Source organism: Mauremys reevesii, linkage group 5 (genome assembly GCF_016161935.1).
Source record: "Mauremys reevesii isolate NIE-2019 linkage group 5, ASM1616193v1, whole genome shotgun sequence".
NCBI lineage: Eukaryota > Metazoa > Chordata > Testudines > Geoemydidae > Mauremys > Mauremys reevesii.
Window position 1 is genome coordinate 80,154,210 of NC_052627.1, and position 20,177 is coordinate 80,174,386.

The 20,177-nt window shown below is 38.5% G+C and overlaps 1 protein-coding gene and 1 long non-coding RNA gene across 11 annotated transcripts in view; one reads left to right on the forward strand and one right to left on the reverse strand.

Moving 5' to 3' along the window:
- Positions 1 to 2,571, forward strand: part of LOC120405904 — a 148,776-nt gene extending 146,205 nt beyond the window's left edge. For all 5 annotated transcript variants that reach the window (XR_005598976.1, XR_005598977.1, XR_005598972.1 and 2 more), the window contains one exon: positions 1,133 to 2,571. This is a non-coding gene — a long non-coding RNA (uncharacterized LOC120405904). The remainder of the gene's footprint in view (positions 1 to 1,132) is intronic.
- SORBS2 (sorbin and SH3 domain containing 2) overlaps positions 1 to 20,177 on the reverse strand; it is a 434,202-nt gene that overhangs the window by 54,330 nt on the left and 359,695 nt on the right. For all 6 annotated transcript variants that reach the window (XM_039539823.1, XM_039539828.1, XM_039539825.1 and 3 more), the window contains 5 exons: positions 19,280 to 19,324; positions 17,855 to 18,041; positions 11,791 to 11,905; positions 2,868 to 2,951; positions 1,168 to 1,224 (listed from right to left, as the gene is read on the reverse strand). In XM_039539823.1, the coding sequence (XP_039395757.1) occupies positions 1,168 to 1,224; positions 2,868 to 2,951; positions 11,791 to 11,905; positions 17,855 to 18,041; positions 19,280 to 19,324 (488 nt within the window). The remainder of the gene's footprint in view (positions 1 to 1,167; positions 1,225 to 2,867; positions 2,952 to 11,790; positions 11,906 to 17,854; positions 18,042 to 19,279; positions 19,325 to 20,177) is intronic.

Here is a 20,177-nt window from a genome sequence, read left to right on the forward strand (position 1 = left end):
GGGTCTTGTCCCCCGGTCAGCAGCCCAAAGTGCTTAAAGTTAAGCATGTATCTGATTGTTTTCCTGACCAGGAGATGTTTTGCCAAATCAGGGCCTTTATAGTGACTGATAACAGAGCTAGGAAAAATTGGTGAAAGTTTTTGTGTCTCTCCATGAAAATTAGTGTTGATTTTTGGCCATTCATTTGGCATGACTTTGCTCCCCTGAAATTTTGTTTAATCCACTAAATTTCACAAACATGGTATTTTTGAACAAAGTATTGTTGTTTTAAATATTTTCACGAACACCTAAAGTGAAAAATATTTGAGGAAATATTTTTTTCAAGAATCACAGATACTCACTTTAAAAAACAGACATGTTTTGTAAATTAAATATACACGAAACCAACACATTAGTTATAAATATTTTACCCAGCTCTACTGGACACAAACTCCAAAAGATCATATTCTGGGTAATTTAAATGGCTTCCTCTGTTATCGACTGAGTGCCCTCAAGACAATCAAGAATCATGAATGACTTAAAACCACATTGTGACAGGACACTGTCTTGTGCTCAAGTACAACATGACATGGGACCAAAAAATGAAAATCTGGATCTGTCCCATTTAGTGCAAGGCAATGGCAGTCAGTCCTGTACTTAATTCTGATGTTATTTAATCAGAATCATGACAAATATCTATTCTTCAGTTACTAATTTACAGCCACAATTCATTGCTGGTTTTCCTGGCTAGGAAACCTAATTATAAATATTTCAGTGAAAAAAAGCTCATCCAACATGACTTTCACTTGAAAGCTATAATTTGCCACCAGATATATTAATCACAAATCCTGTTCTTTTAGACTGGGTTAACTGGTATCTAAAATCAATGCATAACTGAGGAAGTGGGAATATATCAAGATTTAGAAATGTATGGTTTATTTTGCAATTTTGAATGCGACTCTCGCGGTTTTGGAACATGGACTCACTTTCTAATGTAATAAGAACAACATCCATATGTACTAGTGATCTGGAAAGATATAAAGACAAAGATAAAATGATACCAAATTATGAATGGCCCAGGAGTTATTGGTAGGAAACCACTAAACATTAAACTCAGATATGACTAGTGAGTGTCATGCTCTTGTTTCTCAAGCAAATCGTCTGAACAAGAAAGAATGCTTCATTTACCTCATTGGAAACAGCGGGAGAATTGTCTTGAACATAGTCCAAAAGCTTTTTAGGAGGCTGCACCATATAAGCAGAAGTGTAGAGATGAAATGGAGGAGTATCAATGGCAGCAAGGAATGAAACATGTGGAGAAGGTGACATAGTTAGAAACTGAGTGTTGACAGCATCAGATACAAGAGTGACACATATGCAGCAAAATGGGAGTTCACTGGAAGGAAGAGCGTGGTACAATAATTTTGCAATAATATCAAGCATCTTAATAAAATGTTAGTAATTTTAGCGAGTAAAACTTCCAACTTAAAACGTGAATAGTTGTATTAATACTAACAGTTTAAAAACTGGTGAGACAGAAGAATGTATAATAAAGGATTGAGTATTTATGGCCTGCTGGTGAAATTTCTATATGGACTTTACCGTATAGAGGATAATAATGACAACTAGTGATATTTTTGTCTCTAGATAGAATTTTTTTTAGCCTGCCTACGTCTTGCCTACATATGGATGAATGATGATAAAAAGAGTTTTAAAAGCTAGATAAAATGAAGTTAAAGTTAGTCTGTTTGATGAAAATATAAGGATGTATTGCAGACTGTTGGATTACAAATTAAAAAAATACTTAAATATCTAATGCATTGTTTCAGTGAAAAATTAAAAATAGGATTACATATCTAAATAATTGAATGGTTTGTATTAATATATATGGGTTTGCATATATATATTGTCAGTTGCATATACAGGGCTTGCTTCTGCTTTCATTGAAGTCAATGGGGGGGTTGTTATTGACTTAGTGAACACTGGAGCAGACTCGAAGAGTGTGCAGTTGCAAGTAGATGTCTAGTTTAAATTAAAACTAACAACACCTTTTTAAGTATAAAATTATATATCCTGCATGTATGTGTGTGTGGGCGAGAGAGAGGCACACACAGATAAAACAGGCACCATTTAAAAATGCAACATTGGTGTATTTATCACTGTAACACTGCAGTTACTGTAGATGCCTGTGTCAATAAATGTCGAATCCCCCCCCCTTTGAATCCCAACCCTCCAAAAGTCAACACTTATTGCCACAGGCACCTGCATTAACTGTAGTATCTACTATGCTTAGGATGGAGATTCCATAGTGACAAGCATACCAATGTTGAGTTTCTAAATGGCGCCCATTTTCTGTAGGTGCGTATGTGTATTAAAAGTAGACACATTCCTTCATACAAAACTGAGTGCTTTTGGCTTTGGAATCTATAATTTTAAAAAACTGTCTTCTACTCTTGATAATTTAATCAATCTAATGCAAAAATTTAGTAAAAGTAAAAAACAATTCTGTTTTATATACAGCTGATATTACACTTAGCAACAAGTATATACCACTTATTCTATGTAGTCTATGCACCTTAATTAGTGATTAAAATCAATGTTTTGGCAGATTAAGCACTCAATAAAGAAAATGGCCGAATGTATACATTGGACCCAATTCTCAGGTAAAACTCCTATGGACTTCAGTGGGCTATTTTCCTGAGTTGTGAATCAAAAATTGGGCCCATATTATATAGAAACATGTTAGCATACACTGATGAAGATGTAATACTGATGATGAGTTTAATGTAATAAGGAAGATAGAGGCACATCTGTTTGGTATTTGGTGAATTGTATTTTAGCAATATATTATCCTAATGTTTAAATATTAATATTCTATCCTCACTTACCGGACATCCAAACTCCAGTTCTGAAAAGAATTTATACCAGGGTTCATTTTCTAAATCTATGTCATCTGGGTTTATGTGATCAGTCTGGAGCCGTTGTGAAGGAAAAGGGAAGGAAAAGGCACACACTGAGCAAAGTGCTGGAAATGTCATGTCACATTAACACCACAAACACACACACACACACACAAAACAAATAATAGGGGGAAAGGGAATGAAATAAAACCAAAGAATGAAGATGGGATTCCATATGGAACATGTTTTTGTTCAAGAGCAGTCACAGACTAGCTGTTTTAAAATGCCTCCTTTTTCAGCTTGCTCTTCCAGTGGTAGTTGCATAATGTTACATAGAATATGGAAAATATCAAGCACTTTAAAAATAATTTTTCAAAAGCTGAGTATTATCTTTGGCAGCATGAACAATTAGGATCTAAAACCTATTATGTGTCCTGTAAAAGAAAGGAGCATAATTATAGAACAAATGTAATGGCTGTTTTCTTTAGAGTATACAAAAAAGTGCCCAAGCTGACTAAGGGGTAAATAGACACACATGATTTTAGCCATGTTGCTTTCAGCCACTCTTGGTCTTCTTATGAAAGAAGGCATGTTAATTCTGTATCTTTTCAACCTGAAGCTAAGCACACAGCACAGATAAGCAATATGCATCATGCAGGCATGATTATGTTAAAAAGCCATTTCAGCCTATGTAATGAAACTGCCATCTATTTAAATCATCTTGTTTGAAATTTATATTAGTAGTAATTATGGATTCTGAGTGCTTTGGGTTTTATTTTAAATCTTTTGATTTCATTATTTTTATATTGTCGATGCATTAATTTTCATATGAAAATGTTCACATTTTGCAGCAAAAAATGGGAACAAGTATGAATTACAGCTAGTGGGCTGCCACCTTGGCCAACACATCTGGGACCGAATTGCGGATCTCCAAAGTTAAATACATGAGCTGCTACAGCTTGAGCTAAAGAATCATGGCTCTGTAGCTCGAGGCTGTATCACCTCATGTCCTCTGTGGATTGGCACCGAATGGGACCCTGTACCACGCACACCAGTGGTATAAAATAGCATAAAGCACGGGTCAGCAACTTTTCGGAAGTGGTGTGCCGAGTCTTCATTTATTCACTCTAATTTAAGGTTCGCGTGCCGGCAATACATTTTAACGTTTTTAGAAGGTCTCTCTCTATAAGTCTATATTATATAAATAAACTATTGTTGTATTTAAAGTAAATAAGGTTTTTAAAATATTTAAGAAGTTTCATTTAAAATAAAATTAAAATGCCGATCTTATCAGTTTAGTGTGATCCTTTTCCTTGCTGAGTTTTCCAATGTGGGCTACAGCAGGGAGTGGCTGAGGCCAGGAGCACAGTCCCGGGCTGGCTACCGATACCCCAGGCCAGCAGTGGGTTGAGCGGGGCTGGAAGTCTGGACACCAGCTGGTGGGGGGCTGGTGGCCGGAACCCCAGACCGGCAGTGGGCTGAGCCTCTCAGCCTGCCACTGGCCCTGCTCAGTCCACTGCTGGTCTGGGGTTCCGGCAGGGGTAAAAGTAACTTAAATTTCTTACAGGTACTGTTGTATTACTGGGACAGTCCTGGTTGCGGCTGGGTTACCTGGATGGTGGATGGGTCCCTGCCCCACGCTGTTCCTGTTTCTGCCAAGGGAGCTGTGGGCCAGCTGTGTGGGGGCACTGCATCTGCAGGCAAATGGGGGGCGGCGGCAGAAGACCAGGACTGGCTCCAGGCACCAGCCCAGCAAGCAAGTGCTTGGGGCTGCCAACAAAGGGGGGGCACGTCCAGCTCTTCAGCAGCGGGTCCCTCACTGAGGGAAGGACCAGCTGCTGAAGACTGAAGCGGCGGTGGTAGGGCTGCCGCAGACAGCGATTGTGTCTTTTATTATTTTTTTTTGGCTGCTCTGGGTGGCAAAAATGCTGGAGCCGGCCCTGCAAAAGACCCTCTGGCCTGCCACTCCCTTCCCCCAGGGGGCTGCAGGGACGGCATGTGCCTGCAGTGCCTTGGTGTCCAGCCACAATGGCGAGAGAGGGGCAGCAGGACAGGCTGGGACATGGACACCTCCACTGCGCCTCCCGCCGGCCCCTTTCACTTGCCTGACTGCCTATTGCTTCGGCCGCCAGTGCCAGCCTGCAGGAGAGTTCCGGCAGCCAGCAGCCCCTGAGCTGGGAGTGCGCCACGCACTGTGCCCCAGCATTGTCCGGCTCTGAGCTCCGGCTGGGTTTCGGTTGCGGCTGCTGGCCCCTGGCCAGCCGGGGTCTCAGCCGCCGGCCTGCTCAGCCCACTGCCAGCCTGCAGTTCCGTTCACCCAGGCTGAGTGGGGCCGGCGACCAGGACCTCGGTGTGCCATAAAAAAATCGGCTTGCGTGCCACCTTTGACCAAATGGGACATATGGTCATCCTAGGCATAGCGCTATTTTTTTCCATTAAAAATAGCACTGTGGTCTGGACCATTTACAGTAATTAAACATCCCATGGCATTTTTCTAGCAGAAACCCAAAGGGTTTGATTTAATCACAACAGATCACCAATCTTAATCTGTTGAACAATTAACAGCACTATTGCCCTATCTTGATCTAGGTATTTATAAGATATTACTATAGCAACTGAGCACTACCCAAGACTACAGATTTATCCTCACAGCACTCCTCAGATGTAGGGGAAACGTTATTCCAGTTTTACAGATGGGGAACTGAAACCCAGAGATAAATTACTTGCCTATATCACGTACCAGAGAAGGAAGTGATTTCAGATCTCCTGAGTCATACCCTTAGACTCCAACCATAATCATCCTTCATCTCTACAATATTTGTAGTTCATTACTACTATTGGCAATCTGCTGCGATTCAATACAACATATCTTCCAAGACTTTAACAGAAAACTTGCATTGAATTTGGCTTCATGAATTGCCCAGTCCAGATTTGCTACTTTATTAGTCTTGAATTAAATATGTCTATTTTAGAAGAGCACATAAACTACATTAGTCTAGTATATGATAACTGAAGACAGATGAAGACAATACAAAGGAAAATGCCTGAAAAAATCATGAATGCAGAGAACTAATCAGTAGTACATCCTACTCTTCAAAATACAATATTTAGACTATTCCATTTTTTGCACACCTTTTTGAAACACACCATGATTCTGAACTAGATAACCTGGGAAAAAGATAAAAAAATACTGGTTTGTCCTCATTCCCATAGACTAAAGGCTTGTCTACGCAGTGGGGTAATGTGCTCTATAGCAGTATGGTTGCTAAAGTGCACTAACATACTGTGCATTAACTGGGCCATGTAGATCCTGCTGGTGCTCTAACACAGTGCTGTTTGAAACAGTACTATGTTAAGGTGCACTAGGGAACCTTTAGTGCACAACAGGAGGGTCTGCATGGACCAATTAATGCACAACATGTTTGAGCATTTTAGAGAACACACTTCTGTAAAGTACATTATCTCATGGTATAGACAAGCCCTGGGTTACACTATATTTAAGACAGAAGAGCACTTTATATAGATTTTCATACCAAAGAGGGCATTTTCCTTAAAGTCTCATTGACATATGGAGTAGCTTAATAGTTGGTTCAGGAAATCATAGAGCTAACCTACAATGAATCAGTGTGCCCTGGATAACAACATTTCCGGCTACACCAGCAAAGAAGTAGGTGGTGTTCCTTATAGAAAATGAATCAGACAGACACTTGGGTTCTATGCTGCATCTTCTGAAACAGGGTGGCAAGAGAGGGCAGTGTGGGGCCACATATGCCAGTCCAAAGCAGCTTCAGGGATTGGCTTCCAGACTGTTATGACCCACCAAAGCAGCCCGTAGGGATTGAGGTGGAGCCCAAAATCTTACATTCCTTCTCATCATCCTAAAATGTCTTGATTTAGAAACAAATAGAAGACTGTATTTCTGCTTGTTCAGAGAAAGCTGGAAATGACAGATTTGTCTGGAGTTTCATAGTCTTTGAATTGTTCAGGACCCTTATACAATATCATGTGAAGAACAGCATGGGTACACAAAGAACTAGAATAACACGAGGCTTTCTTCACGCGGGTAAGACACATTGTTTTGTTTACATATTCAGCAGCAGAGGGCAGCAAATTTAACCAAAAGGGCATGGTGCAAGTGGTGAAACTACAGCTAACATGGTTATAAGTTTTTTGTAGCTATCACAGTGAGTTTGCTGGATGCTGTTCTCTGCCTCTTTTCAAGTATTGAACAGAGCTTTGGCCACACGACTCCAACTGACTATAATGGGAATCATTTGTCTGAAAAGTCTGTTCAGGGCTTTGAAAATGTACATCTTAAACTACATCCTGCATTTCATGTGTTAGAATCATGTAAGGCCAATTGCTTTCACCTGGCTGTCAGTACCCCCTCTGCTGAACAGACCTTTTTTTCTTTGTTCTTCTCACTATGATTCTTAGAAAGGCAAATCTATTTTGACAGAAGAAAATAAATGTTGGCTTTATCTCCTAATTTAGGTTTGAATAGATCCAGGGGCATGTAAATCCTAGAAGGGTGCTATTCCTTTTATGACATGCTAGTTAACACAGACAACATTCCTGTACCTTACACTGTAACTTACTCATTCAATACATTTTTAATTACTTATAGCAGGTTGAGAATTTCTCCCACAATGCATAAACATTTAGGAAGAATCTTTATTCTTGTGCCCTTTACAAAGAGTATTTAGCAAAACATTCTATCAGTGTATTCAAAACATAGGAAAAATTACTGGACAATATGGACTGCATTTTCAAAAGTGGCTTCTATATTTTCACTTGGAATTTTGCCTGGGTGACTTTGATCTATATAAACATGCATTTACAGGCACAAACCACATGTATATGTGAAAAGTGTGTAGCTAAATGGCTACTGACCCAATTTCCTTGGATGGATGGAACCACATTCTGTGGATGGATATTCAGAGGCAAGGTTAAGGTCTCTTTGGAAACATGGCCAGTGTGTTTATCATGACTTCGTCTTAATTTGCCCCTTCTATTCTTGGTCCCTAAAAGGAATCTCTCTTTCTACTTGTTTTCTTATGGCTGTTTTGGCTCCAGGTCCATTACAGGTTGGTTAGTTCTTGCGTCTTTGTGACAACAAAGCATCTCTTTAATGTGCTAGAGAGTTGAATTTCTAATTCCAGCTTAAAGGAATTTAAAATAACATTCCTGGCTGACACAAAGGGCCATTCCAGTTCAAACACTGATTTTATGTGTTGCAATTACAAGCTTGTAAAGTCAGAGCCAAACAAATCTGCATGCTGTAGGTTAAAAAACAGCCCCAAATTTCTCAACACAGGAACAAAAAAGGTGACTACTCCTTGCTGTTACTGCTAAAGGACATATAGTAATACTTTTGTATTTCTGCCCTTATTAAGATTAATTGGTTCTTCTGCATATGAAGTCAATGTGAATTTGCATTTAAAACAACTGCAAGATCAGGCCCAGTGTGAAAAAGTTCACACCTGAAATTGATATAACATGAAATTATCAAACTTTGGTGTTGATTGCCCTTCTATAATGTGTATTAAATACCTACTAAAAATCTACCACTTGTCACATAACATTTTTTTATAAGCACCTTTTTTGTAGGACCACCAAAAACTTTCTTTGTTGGCTTTATTGCAGATGTAGACTAATACAATTTTCTTAGAACTAGCATAACATGAGTGATGCTGGTGTACAAATAAGCAAAGAACATCACCTTTAGTTCCATTAGAAACCTGGGAAAATATATTTGCCAAATGCAAAAGGATGAATTTGGTAGAGGACAAATTTTTAAGTTTATAAGAGTAAAATAAATCCAAAGTATTAAATAGTAATTAACTATCTTATTTTAAATTCGTAAGTGATAATTCTATGTACTTATTAGGCTACTGAATAAGATACTACCTTACCTGCTATTTAGCTCCCACCGCCTCTGCTGGAAGACTATTCCACAGCCTAATACATCTCACTGTCAAGATGCTTTTCCTAAAATTCAGTCTAAATGTGCCTAGAATTGAAAGCAACATGCCAAGTATGTCACACTAGAGTCATACAGAATGAACCTATTACCTCCCTCTTTGGTGACGTGAGGCTGTTGCACATATGATGCTGCAACCTTAAATTGCATTGGCCTTTTTGTATCCATAGCACATAGCAAATCAGACATGATTTTGCAATCTATCACTCATAAATCTTTTTCAGCATTCCTGTTTCCCAGGCTGCTCCCTATTATTCAGTACATGGCCTCTGAATTATTTATCTGCAGACATATTAGTTTGAATTTTTCCAAGATGAATCTCATTTTGTTATTTTCTTTTTATGTTTCTAATCTCTCTAGGTCTCTTTGGAATGGTCACAATTTAGTATCATCTGAGAATTTCACTAGCATTCTGTTCACTTCCTCTTCTAGATCACTGAGGAAGATGTTGAATAATACTGACCCTAACATAGATTTTAGCAGACTGTTCTACTCTTTCTTAACTTGATACACTGCCATGTATAATTTTCCGTTGTCTAGTCTTTTAGCCAGTTTTCAATTGAATTTGCCATTTAAGATTTAATGAATACAGTATACAATGCTTTATACAATATATTTAGATTTAATTATTGCATACTGCCTTTCCTTCATCCATTAATATTGTAATTCTGCCAGAAAAGCAATATATTACTTCATGTAACTTAACTTTTATAATCAATAGCAGTTACTCTCTGGAAATTTCTAAACTGATGTTGTGCTGATAGCCTAGCACTGTGTTAATGGATTTAGAAGCTGCTCAAAAGGAAGCCATCTTAGGGGCAGCACACTATATTTTGCATAAATTCCTCATTACCATTTTGAAAACTGAAATACATAGCATTGAAACATTCCCCTCCCCTGAATTTATTAATACTGTAGTTCCACTTTCCCACTTTGAGAACACTTGCTGTGCAAAGAGATGATTGTCTGTAACTACATCAGCCATGTCTGATCTTGCAATCTTTTGGAGTAGTTCATTGACTGCAAAGAGTCTGTATCAGTGAGTAAGGATTACTTGCGGAAGAAAAGGTTGCAGGATTAGGCCCCAAGTCCTCCCCATCCAATCAGAAAACAAGAAAGCTTTTCTACTGGAAAAGCTTATTTTATTTGCTTAAGAAATTTACAGCAATGGTCAAATATTTTTAGTCAAAAAATCACAACTTATTTCATCGTATCTCTTTAATAAAGTTGAAAAATTATATTATCACATTCCTCAGCATTGCAGGTCAGTATGAAATTACTCTTGTTGTTTATTTTTCATATTACAAAGTCAAAATGTATTAGAGATGTGTGTCCTCACATGAAATAGCTCTGTAATTTTCAAAAAGCCAGTTTTTACCTTCAGCCTGCCACCTCTCACTTGCTGAAGATTGTTTGCAATTGAAATGGTTAGTAAATGACCCTATCTGTAATACAGCCACTGTGACAGAAAAATCATTCAGCAAAAACAGAATTACTTTTTCACAGAACTGTTTGTAAATTCAGCTAGACGATAAACTACCAATTCTCATAAGTCAGAGAGATTTTGGTAAATCATTAGAACTATTAATTAGTTCAGTCAATTTAAATGGCCTGTGCTGAAAAGTGAAATTTCCCTTTGAAAGAAAGTCCCAGTTCTGTAAGAGCCCTATTTCATAGAATCACACAGCTTGCTATAGAAGCTAGTTAACCGGACCCATATTATTACATAAACCATAGAAAAATATGATGAAACAGAGCCATCAGTGCAATTATTTAACATACTGTTGACATACTATATATGCCACAATCCATGCATGCAATACATTTATTTATTTTTAGATTAATAAAATGAGCCCTCTGAATTTATGTATAATAATACTAATATAATACTGATATTATAATATTGTAATACTATGTATAATAATTACATTAACTCCCCCTTTAAAAATGACTCCATCAACCATTCCATCTTGCGGAAAAAAAATAACATGATATGCATCAATCTCCATAAATGATGGGGTATTGGAACCAGCAGGGGCGGCTCCAGGCCCCAGCACGCCAAGCGCATGCTTGGGGTGGCATGCCGCGGGGGTGCTCTGCCGGTCCCCGGGAGGGCGGCAAGCAGCCAGCCTTCGGCAGCATGCCTGCGGGAGGAGGAGCCTGCGGGAGGTCCACCGGCAGAGCGCCCGACGCGGCATGCCACCGTGCTTGGGGCGGTGAAATGTCTAGAGCCGCCCCTGGGAACCAGGGTACAGTAGAAGAGCTGGTTGCATATGCCTTTTCAGTGAATGGAAACTTAGATTAGTGATCATTTTGCAAGCATTAGATTTCAGCCTTATTAGACATGCTTATGAGGAATATCACAACTACAGACATATGGCTCAGAAAACAGCAAGAAATTTTTTTTAGTCACAGGTTAGTGTATAGGAAACCAATGTTCTTGAGATGATACCATTAGGCACATATCCAGAAAACACATTCTAGGATTTTTTTTTCTGGACTATCTAGTGACATGCCACCACAGGCACGTGCATAACTCCTATGTTAATCATATGTGTTGATAAAATTATTGTAAACAGGTGGCAAAGTGACTGCTGGATATGCATTCAAATTGCAACAAGTAGCTTCCATGAATTTACATCTAACATGTGAAATCTAAAAGGAGTTTAATTTCTCACAGTGATTCTTTGACTTCTTTTTAATGCCAAAGAAGCTAAATTGAACAAGTAAATCAAACCAATCTCAAATTATCTACACAACCATCCAGGAGGATCAAGGCAGAATTTACCACGTGAGCTGATCAAACTCCAAATACAAAAATGGATATTCAATACTAACTAGTTATAATTTGCAGTTAAAATAATAAGCAAAAATTTAACCCTCACTAAGCCTTTTGTTGTGGGAAAACATTTCAAATACACCTCTTACCGGTCTTTCATGTTCAAGAATTGATGATTTCCCCGGCTCGTATTCAAAAATACTTCTTGGTTCAGAACGGAATTTGCGGGTATCTACTTTTCTGTCAGGAGGATCCCAGTCATTTCTAAATAACAAATATAAACAGTTGAGTGGGATTGTCTTTTCCATCAACACTGCAGCTCTGTAAAAGGCATATACAGATGTCAGGAGTTACATTGCACTATACAATTTGCATGAATAGAATATTAAGACAGAGACATAACCCTCAGGGGAAGGAATTATGAATTAGGCAAAGCTTAGCCCCCTTAACTTACTCCATGTGTCTATGCCTGTGTCTGCACTAGCCTTTTTCTTTCCTACTATTGCTAACACTGGTGCAGTTTTACCGGTGATAGCAATAGTGGGGATGCTAGTGAAATGTTTGTTCCACAGTAAATCTGAACTTTATATAGAGGTTTTTATGCATTTGAAATGTACATTAAAAGTAGCAAACATTACTAAATCTCCTTACAATATTATTATAGATATTGATTCAATTACTGATATACATTTCCCACCACTGCTGTTCCATATGTCATAGCAATGGTGGGAGTGGTAATGTAGACAGGATACAGCCAGTATTTTTACCACTGTATTGGGTGTACTAGCTCTGAGCAGGTTGAGATGACACGTGGTTAAAATGCTGGTGGCCATCAGAAGCATTTATTTGATCATACATACAAATCCAGTAAAACTTAAAGAAATGTTAATTGTGTAGGTAACGCTAAATGCTTTAGTCACTGGACAAAGCTTTCATAAATACATACTGATTAAATTATATAGTTAGCAAAATGTTTCATGCAATATTTAAAGAAAATAGTATAATGGATGCTTTGTATGCTGATCTGTAGCTGTATTCTTCTCATTTGTTTGTGTCCAGATACACTGTTCAACTGGAAGTTTGCTTAATCAAATAAATGATCATTTCAGTTAATCTTTATAAGCTCTTCAGGTCAGGCACCTTGAGTGCAATTCTGGGCCTACTTATTCAATGGCAGTTAACTTCAATAGAACCAAGATTTCATCCATTATCTTCATAACTATAAATTGCCTAGCAGCTTGTTGGTGCTATCCACTAAAATCACTTGTATTCTATTTTAATTAGTTTCTTATATTGCATCCCTCACCATAATATCACAGCACTTATTTGGACTACATTTCATTTGTGATTGTCACCTAGTTGTTATAATGGCAGGAACTTTCATTTCCGGGCAGTTTTTGCCATCACTAGCCTTATTGTATTTAGGATGACGGCAGCCTACATGTCTTTTTAATTAGAAATGTGGCAAATGGCCCACCAGTAACTCATGGGGGAGAGTCGCTGGTAATTGCTGCATGTGTTCACAGTAGGAGCTAGCAAATCCTGGTAAGTTATGTCAGCCTATGTTACATCATATGATGTGACATAGCTTGAAGTGCCCTGACATTAAGCAAAGCACATGTCATGTTTTATCATGTGCTTAAAAAAAAAATCTATACAGTAGCTTTTCTGTTGAAAGTGCACAGCACAGGTATGTTTGTAGGAGCAAGTGCTGGGATACAGATATCTCTGCTGTTGGACTGCTGTACTTTTTAAGCAAAGTAAAACCATTTTGTTCACATACTTTATATTTTAGCTGGGAAGAAATTATGGTTTCAGAGCAGAAAACTGAAATTATGCCTCCCACGAATGAATGAGAATATGGAACTGTTTTGTATAGGCTGCATTTTATTCAAAATAACTCAGAGAATTTAATTTTAAAGACAAAAATATGTCATTAAAATTTAGATTCATACTCATTTTACTTCATTTACAATTTTTAGCCCTTAATCCCTTATGTGCTGTGACTTCTGGTGTCTGAATGATAATGTGAAGCATACCATATCTTGCCTCCCAGCTCCAAAGATGTGATGCATGTGGACCCTAAACCTTCTTAGGTGAGGGTTTAAATGCTTTAATTTCATAGACAATTAAAAATATCCTAGTCGCAAGAAAGACTCACTCTTTTAATGCTGGTGCCATGGCCGACTGGGCATTACAGCGGTCATGAGTACACAAAGCTAAAGACTTCAGAATTCCCCAATCTGGAGAACTTGGATTTCTTCTGTCAGTCTTGTCATCCAGCAGAGTAAAATAGATAAAATGGCTGGAATGGTTTCCTCCAGGCAGAATGAATTGGTTCCTGGCTCCTAAAAGGATCTTCACTCTATCTGGCCAGATGGCAGGACTATCACCACAACTCCAGAATTTGGGTAGAGGTAAGCAGTTCTACATTTCTGTATGGCATGCTAACAAAAGCCTACACTGTAATCACTAGTATAGGTTCTTATCTTGCCCTGGCCAACCAGACCATGGCAACAGCCATCAAGCTTAAACTTGGGAAAAACTAAGGCCCTAAGGTACAGAAGACAGACAGGAATGCACAAGTAATGTATTTTCACCTGATATAAGACATTTCTTAAAAGAGAAACCAAACTTGGGTTCGAGTGCTTAGTCCTGAGTGGTTCATTCGAGCTGTTAGAATCATTATTATATGATCTTAGAGTATTAGACTATTATGAGATTAAAATATATTACATTCCACTCCTTGCTCACATTGATAGTAGAGTAAAACAAATTAGTTATCCTTTGGAATGAATTTATATACAGATATTTTGAAACGCTGCAATGATAGGATCAATTGGTTGAATATTCAAAAGCTCCTAATTTTCTCTTCCTAAAATACATTCTGTAGATTACTAAGGGATTTTTTGTTTGATTGCCGTTTTTCAAATTCAGCGTCTGATAAAGTTTATTATTCATTGCATAGCATTCCTGCTATCAACAAGACAGAATGGGCCAAATTCTGCTCTCATTTATATGGTGCATCCAAGATACTGGAAGCTGCATCCACAACTTGGAGCAGAATTTGGCCCATTTTGTTTTCTTAAAACGCATTGCTGTCAATATTTAGAAATAGTTAATGTAAAACTGGATTTTGAATTAGTACCCGTAAATTTCTAGGGTCTGCATGTATGAAAATAAAAAGTTTGCTCCCGCACTGGAACTTGTAATTGCAATAAATAGTAAAGCACTTTTCATTTAATCTGATCTCCTTTGACTAAAGGGATAGGGGATTCTTTCCTGAACAAACAGGATTTAGCTATTGGCGGGCTGAGTATTAATTCCAACACTAGGATTTGTGCTACTGCAGCAAGAGAGGCAGGAAAATGGGGAGAAAATGCCCAAGTCCCTTCAATCAGAAACCCTTCTTCTCCTTCAAAAGAAGAGATAGGGAAGTGGGAGGAGGAAATGGAATTTTCCTCATCATGTCTCCAAAGATGTGCCACACAAACATCTCACATGGGGCTGGTCCACTTACTGTACTGTGTTACAATTTTGCTTGCAATTTGCAAAATCACTTACATCCTGCTCTCTGCTAGGAGGTTTCATAAAAGGGCTTTCTATATGTTTACGCGGGGAAAAAAAAACCCCACAGCAGCAAGTCTCAGAGCTTGGGTCTACAGATTTGGGTTCCCACAGCTTGTGCTATGGGGCTTAAAAATAGCCATGTAGACATTTGAGCTTGGGCTGGAGCTCTGAGTCCCACCCATCTCACCTGGTTTCAGAACCCAACCTCTAGCCTGAATGGGAACATCTACACAGCTATTTTTAGTGCTGCAATGTGAGCCTGGTGAGCCAGAGTCTGTAGACCCAGGTTCTTAGACTTGCCATCACTGGTGATTTTTTGGAGTGCAGATGTACCCAAGGTCTCAAACTACTTTTATGCATCAGCACAAAGTCATAGTGAGAAATGGTCATTGCAGCCTGGATCATTCTGAAATACAGGAGGCAGGATAGTCCTATGGAAAAGAGTGGATGTTCAATCAAGGTATCATTGGCATGAGACTTCCTAGGTTCCTTAAGTACCAGTGCCAGACAAGACAGCATCAAGCACAGTGCCCACACTGAAGCAATAACATCATTTAATATCTGAATGCCCATTGAGTCATGACCTTGTTTTCATAAGAACATAAGAATGGCCATACTGGGTCAGACCAATGGTCCACCTAGTCTAGTGACCTGCCTTCTGACAGTGGCCAATGCCAGGTGCTTCACAGGGAATGAACAGAAAACAGCAGTTTATCAAATGATCTATGCCCTGTTGTCCAGTCCCAGCTTCTGGCAGTCAGAGGTTTAGAGCATGGGGCTGTGTCCATGATCATCAAGGCTAATAGCCACCGATGGATCTATCCTCCATAAATTTATCTAATTCTTTTTTCAACCCTGTTCTGGTTTTGGCCTTCACAACATCCCTTGGCAACAAGTTCCACAGGTTGACTGGGCATTGTGTGAAGAAATACTTCCTTATGTTTGTTTTAAAGCTACTGTCCATTAATTTCATTGGGTGATCCCCGGTTCTTGTGTTGTGTGAAGGGGTAAACAACACTTCCTCATTCAATTTTTTAATACCATTAATGATTTCACAGACCTCTATCATATACCTCCTTAGTTATCGCTTTTCTAAGATGAACAGTTCTAGTCATTTAATCTCTCCTCATATAAAAGCAGTTCCATACCCCTAATAATTTTTGTTGCCCTTCTGTGTACTTTTTTCAATTCTAATACATCTTTTTTGAGATAGGGCAACCAGATCTGCATTAAAGGTGTGGGTGTACCATGAATTTATAGTGACATGATGATATTTTCTGTCTTATTATCTATCCCTTTCCTAATGGTTCCTAACATTGTTAGCTTTTTTGACTGCCACTGCACACTGAACAGAAGTTTTCAGAGAACTATCCACAATGAATCCAAGATCTCTTTCCTGAGTGATAACAGGTAATTTAGACCCCATCATTTTGTATGTATAGTTGGGATTATGTTTTCCAATATGTATTACTTTGCATTTATCAACACTGAATTTCATCTGCAATATTTTTGCCCAGTCATCTAGTTTTGAGATCCCTTTCTAATTCTTCACAGTCACTGTCCCCCGCTTGGACTTAACTATATACATTTATTTTCAATCATCTGCAAACTTTGACACCTCTAGAGCCTTTTTTAAAAACCGGCATTACATTAGCTATCCTCTAGTCATCCGGTACAGAGGCAATATGTAAACTATCACAGTTAGCAGTTCTGCAATTTCATATTTGATTTCCTTCAGAACTCTTGGGTGACTAACATCTGGACTGGTGACTTATTACTGTTTAATTTATCAATTTTTTCCAAAACCTCTTCTCTTGACACCTCAGTCTGGGGCAGTTCCTCAGATTTGTTACCTAAAAAGAATGGCTTAAGTGTGGGAATATAAAAATAGGCAATATTTAGTCAGCTCCCTTCATGTGATGTAATTGAATGGGACTCTTTTTCATTTGACTATTTTTCTTCAATTCCTGCCTGTATTTTATCAACTTCTATCCAGTCCTCTCTAGTAGGATACAGAATATGCCCTTTAATAAATCCCCTCCTAAGAGTGTGTCTGTTTGATTCATGTGATCCTCCACACCAGTCAGCTTTCTCCCAGCTGTCTACAACCTTTTTAATTTTACATACCAGTAATCTGGTTCCATTTTGGTTTAGGTGGAGCCCATCCTTCCAGTACAGGCTGCTCCTTTCCAAAAAGGTTCCACAGTTCCTAATAAACCCAAATCCCTCCTCCAAACACCATCATCTCATCCACATATTGAAACCCCGCAGTTCTTCTGCCTAACCAGCCCTGCAGATGGAACTGGAAATGTTTCAGAGAATGCTACCATGGAGGTCCTGGACTTTAATCTCTTACCTAGTAGACTAAACTTGGCTTCCAGGACCTCTATCCTCCTTTTCCTATGTCACTGGTACCTACATGTACCACGAGCAGTGACACCTACCCTGCACTAAAAAATAAGTCTTTCTATATATCTCAAGAGGACCACAACCTTCGCATCTGCCAGGCAATTCACCATGCAGTTCTCCCAGTGATCACAAACCCAACTCTCTCATGCTACTTCTACATCCATTACTTTTATTAGTTGATTGTAATGTTGTATTTACTGTAGACTGTTTCCCCCTCCCAGTAAATCTGCTTACTTTTCAGATGTAGACCTCTCTCTTGGACGAAGTGGTGGGACCGGAGGTGGTACATGTGGAGGAGGTATCGGGGAAGAGACCTTAAAGGCATCAGTGCCATTGTCAGAAATGCTTTTAGACAATGGTTTGTATGTCTGTGTCTTTGCAGCAGGGTGTGACTGAGCGGGGAGGGATGGGCTGTAACTACCTAAAGTAAAACAGAACACAGAAACAACCAAAATGCATCTCAGTAAAATACCAAACATTCATTTAACAAATCTGGGACATCAAAACCTTGTAAATTTTAGGAACACATTGGTGAGTATTGTGTACATTTTCAAATAATTATTATAGATCTAAATATATGGCCCTTCTTCCCTGCCCCACTCCACAAAGGCTCAGGACATTTCATGGGAATTAATCACAAGCTGGGGGGAGATAATGTCTGAGGTGCAGCTCATTGCAATTAACTGCAACCTCTTATTAGTCCCCCAGAACTGTCCTGCCCTCAGCTGTTATTGGTGTCATAGGCTGAGAAGGAAAAAGAAATAGACACACCTTTTTCATTCTTTTTAATGAATGTTCTTTGGGTTTGTATGTAAGAGCATCTCTACGTAATTAGACTTGTGGACAATTACCCAGACAAATTTCTTGACTAAGATCTCAAGAGTCCATTTGGGTCATGAATCTTGGATATACACACATGTTCTTGATAACACACAAAATATCAGCATGGGAGCCCCATTGAAAGCAATATGAAAATTTAAATTAAAGAACTCTTAAAAGTGCTTTTTGCATAGCACACAATACTTTGTATTGTACATTTCATTCACATGATAAGGAGTTTTTGTACTAGTTAAATATCACTGCAGTATGATTTCTTTCTTCTGAAAGATTTGAAATTTATACATCTGTCATAGGAATAATATTTTACTTTTTTAGTGCTAAATAATGTCAATTCAGTATGAAAAATTAACAAGATCACAAAATAGAAGCATCATAACTAGGTTTTCTTAATGTAGTATAATCTAAAAATATGGCAGTTGTATACAACATACTGCACAATGCTTATCTTCACCTGTATACGTAATTACACACTTTCATACTGCACTTTACTCTTTAGTTTAATATTCAAGAGTCAAACTATACACTATCATTAGTGAAAATAAATATAATTTAGTCAGAGATTACAACATTACAGTATATCCCATCTGCACTGAGAGGACATCTGCAGTATATGTCTGATTAATTCTGTAGTAAGAAATAAACCAAAATGAGGCTTTGCCACATTTGGTGAACGAAGACACAAACAGAGATCAAAAAAGAAAGATGACATTTGATGACAATGATGACAAACTTAATAAAAGCAGGCCTGAGTGGTTAGCTACCATTGTTGCTCGCTGACACTAACAAAAGATTCATTGGAAGTGAGGGAATAACACCTACCAGTATTATATGCATATGCAGCATTATACATGTCTGTGCCGTCATCTATAAAGAGAAATATATATGTTACAGTAGTGCACTAGCTGTCAGTATATCATAACAAGCAGCTTTGTCTTTGCAAATACAAACAGAAGATTAGTAGGCAATCAGCTCTCAGCCCTCGTGTACATGTTTTCTGGAATCTGTCTTTGCCCTTTACACTTATCATGGGCTATTTTTATCATCCTATTATGAGTGGCATATTGTTGCCATGATACCCAGATTGCAGAGTTAGTGGTTCATACCAAATTGTGAGTTATTACTCATTCTTTTCTATTCAACCCTCATCTCCTCCCAGCCATTCCCTCTCCTGTCTGTTTCCCCTTATTAGAGGACAGTAACGTATCATTCCTACTATGAAAATCAACTTCTTACATCTAGCAATGTTGTCCAGTGGCTAGAGCAAGGGACTGGGAGACATCATTTTGGTGTTTTTCCATTCTTGATTCTGCCATTGATGTCATGTATGACCATAAGCAAATCAACCTAGCTACATCAATTTCCCCATCAGTAAAACTGGAATATCATCAACTCCCTCCCTCACTGAGGTATAATGAAGCATAATTATTGTTGTAAAGTGCCTTGACATCCTTGGATGAAAGGGAGAATAAGCAAAAATATGATTATCAGTAAGACTAATAATATGTCAGAGGTTCCTTTCCTTCAAAAATAATTTATACAAATTAATAGGAGGAGAGAGGAAAATAAGTAGGGGCAGCGTATTTCCTCATTCAGTAGGCTTCATTGTCCTAGCGCACAGGGGCTCTGTAGTAGCAATGACCACCCTGCACCCAGCCAAGTCCTGGTCACTCAGACTGAAGATGGGTACAGGCAAAGTACCTTGCTACTCAGAACATCT